Source organism: Python bivittatus, unplaced genomic scaffold (assembly GCF_059951505.1).
Source record: "Python bivittatus isolate LINGU-HERP-01145 unplaced genomic scaffold, Pbiv_v1 ctg000310_np1212, whole genome shotgun sequence".
In the NCBI taxonomy this organism is placed as follows: Eukaryota; Metazoa; Chordata; class Lepidosauria; order Squamata; family Pythonidae; genus Python; species Python bivittatus.
The window spans coordinates 3,049,940-3,065,564 of record NW_028277054.1 but is presented as its reverse complement, the minus strand read 5'-3'; the positions used below and the strand labels follow the sequence as shown (position 1 = coordinate 3,065,564).

Here is a 15,625-nt window from a genome sequence, read left to right as displayed (position 1 = left end):
GGCTGCAGGAACTTTTGATACTTAAAAGCAGAAGAATATGATTTTGGTTTATTTGTTTTTGCATTAAATCTGTCACCTGAAGGTACTTTCTCTGACACTTATTAGCATTAAGAATCAAGCCTAGCATTATTCTGTTATAGCTTCACTGGAGCATTGTGTTGATAAAAGATTAATGAAGAATGGCCAAATGAAAGTTAACTACAGACTGCTATGGAGCCTCTATGAAAACTCAAGGATTAACATTTGATGTGGGCCACTACTGCTATAATAGAACCAGAAAGAGATGCAAATTAAGAAAAGATAGTAAATTTTCAACACATTTTTGGCAGAAAGAGTACACAAGTCTTCAAGTTATGCAGAGCTCTGTACTGGACAGAAGAGGCATGGCTTCACAGCCTAGATAATAGCAAAGATACTTTTAAATGGTTACAAATAAGGCAGAAGTGGTCAGCTTTTTGAACTTTACACCAGTTCAATCCACAGCTTTTTTGTAGTATCGGTACTAAAATTGGTCAAGCCACTAAGCACTGAAAATATTTAAAAAGCTCCTGCTTTTAAAAAAGAATTTAAAAAACTCCTTTTTAAAAAAAAACCCTAAGAGCATCTATCTTTCAGCTTGCCTTCCAAAGGATTCTTTTAACAGACTTGCATATTATTCTACCATAACTGTATGCCAACAAAGGATCTCCTCACCTTTGTTTCCTTTTTTCCTCACAGAATCCAATTAAAGAGGAAGAAAAAATTCTCCCACTGCTCTTCAAAAAAAAAGCTAAACAATATCATCTAAAACAGCAGGTTATATTTGCCAATCAGTACACTTACAGGTTGAAAATCACCCCTACCTACAAAGGAAGCAGCAACAGACAACACAAGTAAGGCATACAAAGAGGAAGAAAAGATGTTGCAAAAGTTTGAGCACCATCTTACTAGGCCTAGGAAATTATAAGACGAAAGACTTGAATGAATACCATTACCCATGAAGCTTACAACTACAGATGGCAGAAGCAGACTATAGATAATGCCCATTAGAAAGAATTCCAAGGTGCAAAGGGAACTAGCTGTTTTTTATCAGCATACTGGTGAATGCTTTTGTGAAAGGATACCTCTTTAATTATTTATAGAAGAATTGGGACAATGGGACAGACAGATGTTTTGTATGCCCACTCCACATGTTAGTCCTGCATACTGAGTTTTTATTTTACCAAGCTAGTGATAATGAAAGCCTGTATCCTACTTCAGGTGTAACATTCACATAAACGATTACAGTCATCCGGTGATAGTTATAATGTGGGAAGGACATTTCCATTTATGCCTATCTATAAATCAAGACTAAGATAGTCCAAGAATTTGAAATTGCTTGGCATATCTTGTTTTGACTCACAGAAAACTTTCAAATTTATGGGAAACCTTTAATTGGGGGGGGGGCTTTCTGACTTATTGATGGACAAGTCTGATACTCAAATTCTGTATTAAAAGTCTAGGTTGTGGAAAAAATGGACAAAATATGAACCGGTGACATGTGAAAACCAGGAATGAAGTGCTTAGTCAATGAATTATGAGCAAGCTTAACAGCGTGGTGAGAGAACTAAGTAAATCTGAAAGGATGGATATATTTATTCTCATCAATGAATGAGAACAGTAGAGCCAAATGAATAACGAATTCCAAAGAAGGTGTAAGATGAGACCCAGAGTAAGGTGGCCACACCAAGGTTCCATGTGAAAATGTAGATATGATTAACTGAAGTTCATTTGATATCAAAGGGGAGTAAAAGTTACTTGGTCTGGATATGAAGATTACTAAAGTAGCATTGCTGTTTTCTTCTCCAGATGACTACTGGGAGCTGCTGAGAGGCATGGCCAAATCATGGTTTTAAAGATAGGAACAACCACAGAGGGTACTGAACCATGGGAGGCAAATATAGGCAAACACAGGCAACTGTGGCACAGAGCAAAATATCATCAACATATAGAAAGGGAGCCAGCTTGACTTTCTGCAACTGCCCAGTTTCCAAGGCAAACATTTACCTGAGCCCCAGCATGCAAAAGATCATCTTGGACCATAACGTGATCAAAATCCCAACTTGATTTTTCTTTCCTTCTTTTTTTTCTTTTAGGATGGGAGGGGAAAAGAGGAGAGAGAAATGCACATCCTCTTGCCACAACTTTCCTTGTTCCACCCACCATGGTTTTGTTAACAACACCCATCCATGTCCAGCAATGGACTGGTTTCCTCTTTCAAAGTGATTTATTTGTAAATTCATCCATGCTTATTTGTTTTTAAGCATTAGTGTTTATATTTTTTGCATCTTGTTCAGAATCTATTTTATATAAAAAAAGCAGACAGTTTATACTTAAAATAACTTAAGAAACCTGACAAAATCAATTACATAATTGCCCCATGTGCCAACTCCTTGTGGAATTGTCACCTTACCCCTGCCCCATTCCTTTGGCCTCCCTGCTGGCTTCTGATTTAAGATTTGTTAAAATGTCCTAAATATAGTAGTAGAGTTTGGGGAGAGGAGGAAAAACAAACCCAATTATCATCAGAGATTCAAATTAGCAATTTGTTACAGAATCTAAATATTACACAGCCAACACTACCTATGGGCCCCAATCCAACCCCCTCCCACCTGCCTGCTTGGCATTTGCTGAACTTTTTTTTTAATGGTGCATGTGATGAGACGAGTATATTGTAAATCCAGCCGAAGCTTGTACTTTACAACAACCAAAACCCATCATATAAACACTTGGATGGATGAAGCCTCTGTAGGACATTCTTGTTGCCCTCCCCACCCCAGATCCCCACTCTTCCCTTCTGGTATCAGCCCTATCCTAGCAGGTCTCTGGGAAGTGGCACCTTGGCTTCCAACCGTTCCCAGCCAGCAGAAGCTGCTGCAGCTTCAGTCCTTGGCTCTCTTTGTACAGTCTTTACTTGCTTTAAATTTCTGTTATCTGTTTAACGTCCTTGCTCCAAGGCCACCATTGTGATTGGGGGCAAGGTATGTGTCTGTGCGGTGGACAGGTGAGGAGAAAGGGGAGGAGGATGAGTTGTATGAAGATGAGGGTGTTCGAGTATTCTGGTTTCCAGCCTGAGGTTGCTGCAAATTCAGGATGCTGTCAATGGCGCTCTGTAGATGCTCATTTAGTGAGTCATCTGGGGGGCTGTCACTGGAGAAGCTGGCATTGTCCACATCAAAAGATTCGGACTTTCTCCGTTTGGCTGGGGGCAAGGGCACCTCCCATGTGAGTTCAGAGGCTGACCCATGGTCAAGTGGCTCAGTCTTTATCATTCGGTGGTAAAACTCATCCTCAACTTCCGCTAATTCCTTCATAAGGCCACTGGTTGAATCATCGGTCTTAGGAGGGGCAGGGCTTTCTTGCATCACCAAAGAACGGGCATCACTCCGGTTGAAAAAGGTATGTTTGGTGTTTTCCTCTGACCTGCTTTTCTCTGCCACAGCTGTGGAAGGACTCTCCTGAGTTTTGTGGGATGTGATAACACTTCTGGACCCACCATCCTGTTTGATGATAAGAGAACTTGGCACCATATCAGATTTTGGGATGCTCCCTTTTAGAGAAGTGTCAGGAGCTTTATCTGCTACAAAAGCATCCACATTCTCCCGGTAAGTTTTACGGAGAGGAAGTCTGCAATAGGTCACAATGGGTTTTTTCTCCATTGGAGCTGCACTAACATGGTCAACTGTCCCATTCATTTGTCCCGCCATTGAGGTAGTGGCGGTAGCAGTTGTAGTTGTAGTGGTGGTAATGGATGAAGTAGACGAGTGCTGGTCAGGTGTTTTGATAACTGTGCACATAGGTGGCGTCGTCTGGTGAACTGGATCCAAAGCAGTGTTATGAACCACTTTGCTAAGTCCTGCTTCTTGTTTGATCTTTAGCTTCAGTCCAATCCGGCTCCGAGCTTCATAGGTTTTAATGGGTGGCTTGCTCCTGGAGGGCAGGGCATCCTCATCTCCATCTAATGAGGGAGACGCTTTGGCCCACGTTACAGATGGAGAACCTCCACTGTGCTTGATGACCAATTTGGTGGGATTGATATGAGTTGTCATCTGTACTGGAGGTGATTTCAAGTTCTCAGAGGTCAAAGGAACACTGCTGGGCAGAGAGCCTTGAGCCGCAGAAGAAGCAAAACTTTGTGACCGTGAAGATGAGGAGACGTACTCATCTATAAGAGAAGAATGTATACTGCTATTTTAGTCAAAAGCATGTTGAGAATGTATTTTCATGACATCTTTGGTTTGGGTAATCTGCAGAAATGACCAACAATAAACTTTAATCTGGCCAACTTCTCTTTCTCAGGCACTGGAATTTACAAGGTAAATCAATCCAGCCCCATTCATAAATAGTTAAGTTACATAATAATGCTGCCACTGCATCACACAAGGTCACTGATGAGAAAAGAAATGTAGCTGACAACCATATGCATGTTCTGAAAGATGCCCTTAGAAGGGGAGTATCTGACCAGAGCTTTTGGCTCTCTAGAAACAGTCTTGCCATCTTGCCTACAGATACTGATATAAAATATGGAAGGAGCTTAATTGGTTCTTTTTGTTATAAATGAAACATTATAAAAATATCACACAATAATTACAATTGGAAATGTAAATGAAGATAAGATAAAATCTACTCTGGCTCCTGGATTGCATTTTTTTTTTAAGTTGTGGATGACCATATACTAGCTTACTAAATCAGGATATAAAAAAAGTATTTCCCATATCACCTCAGCCCCTTTCTTTTGCCCTTTTGCATACCATGGAGTGTGGTCATCTCCAGGTAACTATAATCCTTTTAAGGTTACTGCCTTCACAATAAACTAGAAACTTTAATTTCAAGCTGTGTATTAGCATCCAGATTTGTTCTAAAACTAGTACCCATAACTTTCTGACTTGGACAAAACAGGAAAGTGCAGTCATGGAGACTTCCACATTCCATTGAGTTGTACAATGAAGGGAAGAATAAAGAGTTGCATGCACAAACATAAAATTCCTTTGTATTTTAGCTGATTAAATCAAGATATCATTGTCCTACTCAGTCTCCATTCCTTAACTGAACAAATGTTTTAATCTGCATTGAAAATGTAAAATCAAATCTTCATAAGCTAAGAACCTCAGTTAACTTCTTCCCTACCTCAATCCTTCAAACTAACTGTACTTTGATTCTCTATGCAGAAGTGCTACTATTCTGATATGAGATGCACTGGAGATGTAATTGCTTAAAACTGAGCTCTTGGACCAGGAAGTCCTTCATGTTTTATGGGACAAGTAAAATTTTGAAAAAGAGACTGATGGAAGGCAGCATATACTTTCGAATAAATAAGATACCCAAAGAGCTGAAACAAATGCTTCCTTACCTGGCTTCTCCTTTGCTAGCTGTTTATCAAGAGCTAAAGTCGTTTTTTCTTCCTGAATGAACATCCGGTCAATCATCACCATCTCTGCCGAAGGACTGACTCTCTGCAACAGAAAATAGTATTGGCAAATGCTAGTTTTCTATTTAAGAATCACCAACTTGACCTTCTTAATGATCCATGTCTCCAAATTTGTACATCCCTAGTCATGTCTTTCCTTCTGCCATCTATCACTGCTGAAAAACTACAAGCTGCTCAATACAAGACCCAACTTTATTAAAATGTTAAATACACTTTAAAGTCCACAGATTGATAAGGGTAAGAATTAATGAAATGATCTATAGCTCCAATATACAGGATAACAGCAAGTTCCACCCCAATGAACAATTTCAGAGTTTTTATTTAACTTCACTGAATTCTGGAAATCTAATCTATTGTATCAGGCAAATGCAAGTGGAAGTCTACATATAGTATACAACAAGATGTGTTTATCTGTGATGAATATAAAAACGCATTTGAAAATTCACAGCTTCTGTTAAAATAAACTTTACTATTCAAAGACTGAAATGTTACGCTTTGTAGGCTCTTGACTCTCTCTTTTTGCAATGAGGCATTTCCCTATAGTTTTACTATCCTTTAACTTGCTTATTCCTCTCTTTTTGCCGTGAAAAACAATGAACAAAAAATACACTAAATATCACCTAACTTCAAATCTGCAACGTATCAGACATTAAGTTCAAAAGAAAGAACACAAATTGAAAAAGTATTGAAAAGAAAGGATATTGACAGAATATATGCATTTGCGTGAATACATTCTAGATGCAAAACTGAGTTTCTTTTCATAATAGAGAAAAAGTTTCAGATTATATATGAACACACCTATTATCAGCAGTGTTATTTAGCTGGCTCAGTCCAGTCTATGTGAACCAGTTGCTAAATTGTCATACTTTATAGCTCAGCAATAAGCCTGGAGCCCTGGCAGGATGGCCCTCCAGTCTTTGTGGCAGCCAGCTTCATCAAACAGAGGGAGGCATATCTGTTTATACCTTAGTTCTAACTGCATTGAAAATACTGGGACTTAAGCACCTAATGAAGAATTTAATTTCTATTAATTCCTTTTGATCTGTGCAAATGAGGCTGATGGATGAAAATCTCTCCCACTTTTTTAATATGTATATATGCCAATTTAGATTTGGGCATAAAATTATATCCACGCAGTTCCAAGCAGAATTGTGGCTTAGGATTGCAAGTGATGAGTTTAAAGGCCTTTAAAAATGTATTAATTGTCTGTTAGATAATCGTTTTAATTATTTAACTGTGAACTATCATCTCAGCAATACTAAAAAGTATGTTGTGGGGAGTTAAATAAGGAAAAAATTCTCTATAAGCATTGAGATATTTTCATCAGCCACATTCAAGCTACTACTCCTTATATCTCCAGTTTTCTAAGTAAGGCAACCAGGACCAAACTTGCTAACCCTTTATTACCCAGAAATGCCATCCAGTTCGAAGGGAATTCTTAATATGAATTTTTTCTTCCTCTCCGGCTTATAAACCACTCTGCATTTCGCAACAGGTTCAATTTAACTTTAATTACGTTGTATTTGGAGCAGATTCCTGAATTTGTGATATCCAGTGGTAAGACACACAGATTCTTATCTTTGTTGAAATAATACAGCTTTTTAAAAGGCACATTGATACTAATATGTCTGGATTATTAATAACTTTGCTATTTCTAATTTGGAAAGGCTAACATGATAAATTATTATCAGAACCAGTTGTTGCTTAATTTAGGTAACATCCCTGCTGCCCATCCATTTCTTTTTACAAAAACTTTCTACTGCTTGTTAAGTTCTAATAAGTGAAACCCACAACTCTCAGAGTATTCCATATTATTGTGACATATTCTCCCCAGTGTGATAAAAATGTTATCATTTTTTGGCCTGCTCCGTGGCAACTCAGTCAGTCAACTAAATGCCAATGAGAGGGGCAAGCTGTTTGCTGATGTTCTACCTGTTCAAAGAGGAAACCAAAAAAAGAAAATTTTACCCGGGATTCCTCCAGGAGTAGCAACCGATATTTGTTCAACATGGCTTGTGTACGTTTCAACAGCTGTGTGGACACCATTTCAAATTCTTCATCTACTTGAGAAAAACACACAATGAGAAAGGAAAAGAAAGGAGGGAAACTTGTCTTCTCTCAAATGGAAAGTGCAATGAAGAAAGCTCTTTGAATTATTGGAAGATGTGTTTAATACACTAAGCGTGTCCAAAAGGATACCCATTACATATAGCAAATGGAGCCCTTTATAATCCCCCTCCCATCCATCACTCAGTCACACATAAATGACACAAACAGATATGTACAATGTAATAAAAACTGCAATAATAAGCATTCAAGAGACAAACAGCTCTTGAACCTCATGTTGAAACAACCTCACACTGAAACAGAATTGAACAGAAGGAAGGTTTCTTCTTTATTCCCTTCAGTCACTGGATGTGGAAAGCAACCATATCTTTGTAATCACTGACCATTCTGAATAGCTAAATGACAGTAATACACATGATAATTATTTTCTGAAGTGAGGAAACCACACCAAAGAATCAAATTTCTTAGTGAATTCTAACTTTAATATGTTGAAGCGCTTTGGGTGCTTAGGGAAAAAAGCATTATTAGAATCAGTAAAAGATTGGGGAACTGAGGCTAAAACATGTAACGGACAACTTAATGTTGATCTATTTGCACGTGATGTGGAAAAGTCCCAATAAATTTACCTTTCCGATAGTCATGGGGAGAAGGCAGCGTTCCCTGATAGACATGGTAAGGTAGGAGCCTCTGTAAAGCATCTTCAAATGACCGAAATGAAGTTTTGTAATCAGGATGCAGAACTGCTCCTTGGTGTTTATGCAGCTGTTCCAAGAAGCTAAAGGGAACAACAGAAAATAATGCAAATGAACATAGAGAGTCTATCCCTATATTATACCAACGACAAGCAACAACTGCCACCCATTCTGTCCTGCTGAAATCTGTAGTAAGCTGGCTGCAAAAAAAACCAAACTCAAGTTCCACTTTTTGACACTGCAGTACACTAGATTCCCCTGCATGGGGGCTAATCTACAACAGATAAGAAATTATTCAACCTGATACAAACATGGAGTTTGAAAAAAACATACACTACTATTCGTCATTTCATTTTTGTTATTTCCTATGCCTGGTTCCTGGTGTTGAAAGCTGTTTCTAGGATGAATCTTAATAAAGAACTTTACTGTTGTCAATTGTTCAACTGGGACACTCAAATAACATCCTTATTTGTTCTGGATGCAATTTTTATATTATATAGCAAAGTAACTTAGTAAATAACTAATAACTTAGTAAAGCAGAATGAGTAAGAAACATGCATATATCTGCACAAGTGTGAGAGAAAGATATGTAGTCTGCTGTTTTTGCAAGCAGGTTTACTTCACATGCATGAATTTTTCTCAGAAAAAAATGAATTAAGTTAGAGCAAGAGAGCATCATTCAAAAAGCTCTGGATGACAATTCAAGCTATGTGTTACTGGTACACCACCATTTGGTCCACTATGTCACACTGGCTAAAAACATTTTGTTGTCAGTATTCACATTTTTTTTTCATACAACTAGCTCAAAGAAATTGGCATCTTTTACCCACGGGAAATCAAAAGAGCTCGGTTGAGTTATGGTCAGATATTTTGACATAATACAGTAACTTTTTTAATGCTTTGTTTCTGTTTCTATGTTACTGGTTTGTTGGACTGCTCCAGTTAGACTTACCAAGCTTCCTTGCTTGGTTGTAGCATTGGGGGTGCTTTTTTCAGGCTTCCAAGCTTGTTATCATACTGGTGAAGAGAGAAAATGTAAGAACAAAGAGGCAATTAGATGAACTGGTGTTCCAAATAAAGCACAATCCAGCCTCTATCTATGAAAGTGGTTCAATATGAATTCTGGTTATAAAAAGACAAATATACAGGTTGTCCTTGTTTAACAACAGTAACTGGGACTGGAATTTCCGTTGCTATGCAATGTGGTTGTGAAGCGTTATGTCATGTGACTGCATCACTTAGCAATGGCAATCCTGGCAGTCCCCATTGCTGTCATTAAGGTGAGGTGGGTCAGTGCTACGGAGTGCAGCTAGGCGGGGGAGGAGAGTGCTACAGTGCGGCAGGAATGCAGCAAGGCCGGGGGGTGCATTGCGTGGTGGGAATGTGGCAAAGCCAGGTGGGTGGGCAGCATGGTGGGAGTTGCCCTGCTGCCCCGGGGCCCCTTGGGAGAAAAAGCGGCAGGAGCAGAAGTGATGTACCACAGCAACTTGTGATCTTCCCTGCTGGTTTTCCCATTGACTTTGCTTGTAGGAAACTGCCAGGGAAGGTCACAGATGGTGATTACATGATTGTGGGACACTGCAACTATTGTAAGTATGAGCTGTTTGCCAAGCGCCTGAATCACGATCATGTGACTGCAGGGACACTGTGATGGTCGCAACTTCAAGGACCGGTCGTAGGCTCCCCTTGTTCAGCGCCATTGTAACTTTGAACAGTCACTGAATGAGTGGCCAGTAAGTGAAGACTACCTGTAACATTCTTGATGATATAAAAAGCTTACAGTAATAAAGATTTCCCAGAATACATCAGATTGTAAAAAAGCAATCATATTTTGACCTGCATTTGTTGAATGAACAGGCATTTAACAAGTGGGTGGTGGCTGTTAACTGAGGCACGGATTTCAGATTTTAATGATACCATGGTAGACTCACAACTGTAAAGTGTTCTATGTAGGGTGAACCTTGAGACATGTGCTTCCAATTGGGCTCTAGATCCAATGTAAACTGCTGGTTCTAATTTTGAAACCTGCTACTAGTTTTCCTCTTCCTTCTGAGTCCCTGAGAGCTTGAGTATTCCAATAATCCCTGAAACCTCCCTTTCCCCCTTTTTAAGGACTGTGGTTATATTTTTAAAATTCTGTTAGAAATTGTTTTATTTTACTCAGTGCTTTTAATTCTCTTTTAATAAAAATGGTTTATATTCCATGAAAGCTTATGCCATATTAAATCTGTTAGTTTAAGCTGCCACTATACTTAAGTTTGTCACAACAAACTAACATAGCTGGTTTTGAAATAAATTTTAACATCTGCTGTTTTAAATGTTTGTACATCTGAATATTGTATTTTTTATTGCTTTAAGTGATTGGTATCCATTTTGAAAGTAAGTAAATCTACAATAAACAAAACAGATTCTCACCTGCTGCTGGATTTGGGCTTGTGCTGAAGACATTACTTGTGGCAAGCCTTTTCCAACTACCTGGAGCTGCAGCTGACCTTTCCCAAGATTCAGGCCTGATACAGAACTAATGACTCCAGGCTTGGCCTGACAAAGAAACAAGAAGGCAGCTTTATATCAGATGGATTAGAAGGAAGGAATGAAACCAAATACAGGTAGACCTTGCTTAATGACTACCCTGTTTCACGACCGTTTGAAGTTATAACGGTGCTGAAAAAGTAACTTTACGGCCGGTCCTTGCACTTATGACCATCTCAGTGTCCCACAGTCACATGATAACCATTTGTGCGCTTCACAACCGGCTTCCAACTAGTAGAGTCAATGGAGAAGCCGGCAGTAAAATCACAAGTTGCAGTCATGTGATGTCTTGCTTAATGGCCACATCACTTTGCAACAGAGTTGCTGGTCCCAATTATGGTCGCTAAACGAGGACTACCTGTATAGAGAAGAAGTACCAACAGTTTGTACAACAGGAAAGTGAATGATAAAATAATACAAACATCTGGAAATCTAGGCAGTATTGCTACAGTTGTAAAATCTGTGTAAAAGATTATTGTAGTATTTAATAAATGATGGAATTAAAATTGAGTTGTAATGAATTATGGAATTTAAATTAATTGAATACAAATTCAATGGATAAAAAAATTGAGCTACATGCTTAAATTCTTTTAATTACTGAAGTTTAAACTACTAACAAATAATTGCTTTTATCCATTTGGAGAAAAGCCTATCATTTAAATAATAATTACTAAAATACCAAAATGCCAAAGAGATACTGATAAATATAACCATATAGTCAGTAAGTGGAATATAAATGAATCTATCAACAGGTTCAGCCTTTAGTTTTGCTTAGAATTGTGAAACTTGATAGGAAAAATCATCCCTATGTTTTATTTATTAAACTATTATTGGCTTGAATAATGAACCCAATAAAGTATTTTAAAAATTAAATAAAAAAGTTTAAAATATTTAATTATTTCAGGGCAGATATATAATTAATTTTAATGTTTAGATAACTGTAGTCACTGACATTAATTACTATCTTAAAGCCAGTAATGCCTATCAATCACAAGTGCTAAAAACTAACATTCAACAATAATAGCAAAGATGAATGTTTTTGCAAAAATTGTTTGTCAGTTATAACAAACCCACCTGAACTGACTGTTGTATGGCATGAGAAATTGCGGGTTTTCCTTGCCCAGAAGTTGCTTTCCCTCCAGAAATAGTTGTTGAGTTACTGGAAAATGTTTTACTCTCGGCAGAAACTACAGCAGCAATTGCTGGAGAAATATGGAAGAGGGACAGACACACGTATACAAGAGTTTGGAATGATAGAAGCATTGTCATTTTTTTTAAAGGATTAATATCCCAGATATTACATATCTCTGCTGGAAACAGATAATCTATTTATTTATTTAATCTATTTATTTATACATCAAATTTGTCACTGCCCATCTTGTTAAAAAGCGACTCTGGGTGGCTTACAGGAAAAATAAAATCAATTAAAATACAATATAAAAATAATCTTAAATAAATAATAAATTCCAAGAAATGATGGGAATTTGTGAGTAACTCAGGGAGCGCCATCAGAGTGCCAGCCACCCCCAGGATCTATTAGAGCTCTCATCACTCTACACAAGCTGGCAGAACCAGGTTTTTATCCTCCTCTTCCCATGATAAAATGCACAGGACCTGTTTGCCAGTTCCTTCTCTTAATTTTTTTTTCCCAAATGCAATTTGCAGCTATGAATTCTAGAGAACTTTGAGTTCTGATCCCTCACTTAATCATTGCTTGGGATAAAATGGAACAGGAAGAAGACAACAGACCAGCAATATCAGGATTGTGCTCTCTCTCTCTCTTTCTGGCATTCCTTAATTTACTTTCTTTCTAGTTGGCCCCTAAACTTATTTCTCTCTCTGCCTCTTAATAATGATGCAGCAATTCATCAGCACACTTTTGTGAAGGTTTTACTTAAGATGAAAGTACAATTTTGGTTACTGGCAATCCTTGAAGGTACTCATTCAGTGAAATACAATTTGGAGTGTCCACCACTATGCAGAGGCTACAACAGTGCCTGTCATTCTGTAAACTGGACATCCTTGCTCTTGCATCCAAAGCCAGCTGATTGTTCCACTAGTTAAATGCAGAAAACAAAGAATCTCTACCCTTTCATTGCAAGAGATTGGGAGAAGGCCATTCATGATATTGGAGTATGGCCAGGCCATCAGAATTAACATCCTTCTCAGGAGATGTGCCAAGGAATATTTTAACAAAGGGAAAAACAGTTTTTTAATTCTGCGTTTAAAGGCAGAATTAATGTAGGGAAAGTCAACAGCAACTGGGGGATAAAATCTTGTTGTAGATCAGCTTAAAAAAATTAAATCCAAAAAATTGCAAAAACCTTGCAAACTTGCATGAAAAATGTTACTGATTTGAGTTATTCTTTTTGAGACCAAAACCAAACAAAAGAATTCTGTGATTATTTCAGTGTCTGAGCAACCATAAGCATTTATTATCAATGTTCATTTTACACAAGTGACAGGATTTTTTGACGATAAACACTCAGGAAGAATTTCATAGACAGCAACATATACACTTGGACATTTAAATTATATGAGCAGGGAAACAACTATCTAAAATTCACTCTCCGGCAAATCTTCATCTCAAGATTCAGGTAACATTTAAGATCTCAAGATATAAGATTTTAGAAATATATTAATCTTATGCCAAAAACAAAATTCTTAATGCCAGGTCAGTTAACAACAAGGCTTCCCTTATATGTGAGTTGATCACTGAGGAACGGGCCAACCTGGCGTGTATCACTGAGACCTGGCTGAGCCCTGAAGGGGGGGTGCCCCTTTCAGAAATCTGCCTGGCCAGGTTTATAGTTTGGCATCAGCCGAGACCCCAGGGTAGGGGAGGAGGGGTAGCAGTTGTCATCAGAGAATCTCTGTTGGCCATCAGGGGCGCTGCTCCACAAGTGGCTGGTTGTGAGACCCTGTTCTTGAAGTTGGGTTCACAAGCACAGTTGTGATTGTTGTTACTGTACCAGCCTACCTGCTGCGTAGCAACCTCCCTGCCTGAGCTGCTGGAGGCCATTGCGGGGCTGGCAGTGGAGTTCCCCAGACGGATGGTCTTGGGGGACTTCAATCTGCCATCCCTGAGGCGTGCCTCAGAGGCAGCCCGGGAGTTCATGGCTACCATGGCAGTCATGGGCCTGTCCCAGATTATCCGTGACCTGACTTGGGACAGTGGTCTCACACTGGACTTGGTTTTCTTGTCAAGCAATGTGATCTGAAGGAGGAATTACAGCTGTCCCCCTTGTCATGGTCAGATCACGTCCTGGAGGCCTTGAGATTCTCTTATGCTACTCCCCTCCGCAGGGAGGTAGGACCCATTCAATTGGTCTGCCCCCGGTGACTGATGGACCCAATTGGGTTCCAAGGGGAGCTAGGGGTTATACCCAAGAGTCTGCTGCATGGCCCAGTGGAGGTCTGGGCTGCTACCTGGAATAGGAAAGCGGCCAAGGCCTTGGACAAGATCATGCCTATGCGACCTCTCTTGACCCATTGAACCCGACACTCCCTGTGATTTACGGAGGAGCTGAGGGTTTTGAAAAGGGTTAAAAGACATCTAGAGCGCTGCTGGAGGAAAACAAGGTCCAAACCTGACTGAACACAAGCTAGAGCCGCTATTAAGGCCTACCTTGTGGTGGTAAGATCAGCGAAACGTCAATATTTCTCCGCTCTTATTACATCCGCAGAATGCTGCCTGGCAGCCCTGTTCAAGATCACCCAATCTCTTTTGGGAAAGGGGGGCTCAGTAGCCCATTTACAGGGCCATGCAGAGGAATTTTCTAGGCAGCTGGAGGATAAAATTGCTCGGATCCAGTTCCAGTTGGATACCAAGTGTGTGGCATGGTCTATAGAGATACCCAGGGTACGTTCTTACCCTGTTATCTGGGAACAGTTTGATCCTGTTGAACCTGAGGAAGTGGACAGGGTCCTCCGGATGGTCAATGCCACCACTTGTCAACTAGATCCATGTTCCTCCTGGCTGGTTAAAGCTTCCCGGGAGGTGACACGTGGGTGGGTCCAGGCAATGGTGAATTCATCCTTGAGGGAGGGGGTGTTTCCAGCTGGCTTTAAGGAGGCGCTGGTGCATCCTCTCATCAAGAAGCCATCATTGGATTCCACCATACTGGACAATTTTCGTCTGGTCTCCCACCTCCCCATTTTAGGGAAGGTGGTGGCGTTGCAGTTCCAGAGGATTCTGTAGGAAATGGATTATCTGGGCCCTTTTCAGTCAGGTTTCGGGCCCGGATATGGGACAGAAATGGCATTGGTCGCACTCATGGATGATCTCTGGCGGGAGTGGGATGGGGGTAGTGCATCCATTCTTGCTCTTCTTGACCTCTCAGTGGCTTTTGATACCATCGACCATGGTATTCCTTTGGGTTGACTTGGGGAGTTGGGAGTGGGCGGCACAGTTTTGTGCTGGTTCTCTTCCTTCCTCCAAGGTTGATCCCAATCGGTGTTGATTGGGGGGGAGAGGTCCAGCTTGCGGCCCCTCCTTTGTGGGATGCCCCAGGGTTACTCTCTCCGCTCCTTTTTAACATCTACACAAAATCACTGGGTGAGATCATCCGTCACCATGGGATGAGGTATCATCAATACATTTATGATACCCAGTTATACATCTCCATCCCAGGTGAGGTGAGTGATGCCATGACTGCCCTTTTGTGGTGCCTGGAGGCTGTGGGAGTCTGGATGGGGTGTAACAGGCTTCAGCTGAACCCTGGTAAGACGGAGTGGCTATGGATTGGAGGCCCCTCTGTATCCAAGGATTTACCATCTTTGGTTTTGGACGGGGTTGCACTGCCCGGATAGACCCGGTGCAAGGACCTGGGGGTCCTTCTGGACTCACAACTCCTGCTCGAGGAGCAGGTGGCAGTTGTGGCCTGGA

The 15,625-nt window shown here is 40.0% G+C and overlaps 1 protein-coding gene and 1 pseudogene across 2 annotated transcripts in view; one reads left to right on the top strand and one right to left on the bottom strand.

The window, feature by feature from the left end:
• Positions 1-1,292: 1,292 nt before the first annotated feature.
• BICRA (BRD4 interacting chromatin remodeling complex associated protein) overlaps positions 1,293-15,625 on the bottom strand; it is an 80,129-nt gene continuing 65,796 nt past the window's right edge. The window contains exons 9-15 of one of the 2 annotated variants that reach the window (XM_025165908.2): positions 11,812-11,939; positions 10,621-10,746; positions 9,158-9,222; positions 8,140-8,288; positions 7,415-7,506; positions 5,369-5,471; positions 1,293-4,183 (exon numbers count right to left, since the gene is read on the bottom strand). In XM_025165908.2, the coding sequence (XP_025021676.1) occupies positions 2,949-4,183; positions 5,369-5,471; positions 7,415-7,506; positions 8,140-8,288; positions 9,158-9,222; positions 10,621-10,746; positions 11,812-11,939 (1,898 nt within the window). In that variant the 3' untranslated portion in view covers positions 1,293-2,948. The remainder of the gene's footprint in view (positions 4,184-5,368; positions 5,472-7,414; positions 7,507-8,139; positions 8,289-9,157; positions 9,223-10,620; positions 10,747-11,811; positions 11,940-15,625) is intronic. The other variant, XM_088139842.1, reaches the window with a different exon arrangement.
• Positions 14,002-14,938, top strand: LOC148216099 (uncharacterized; annotated as a pseudogene).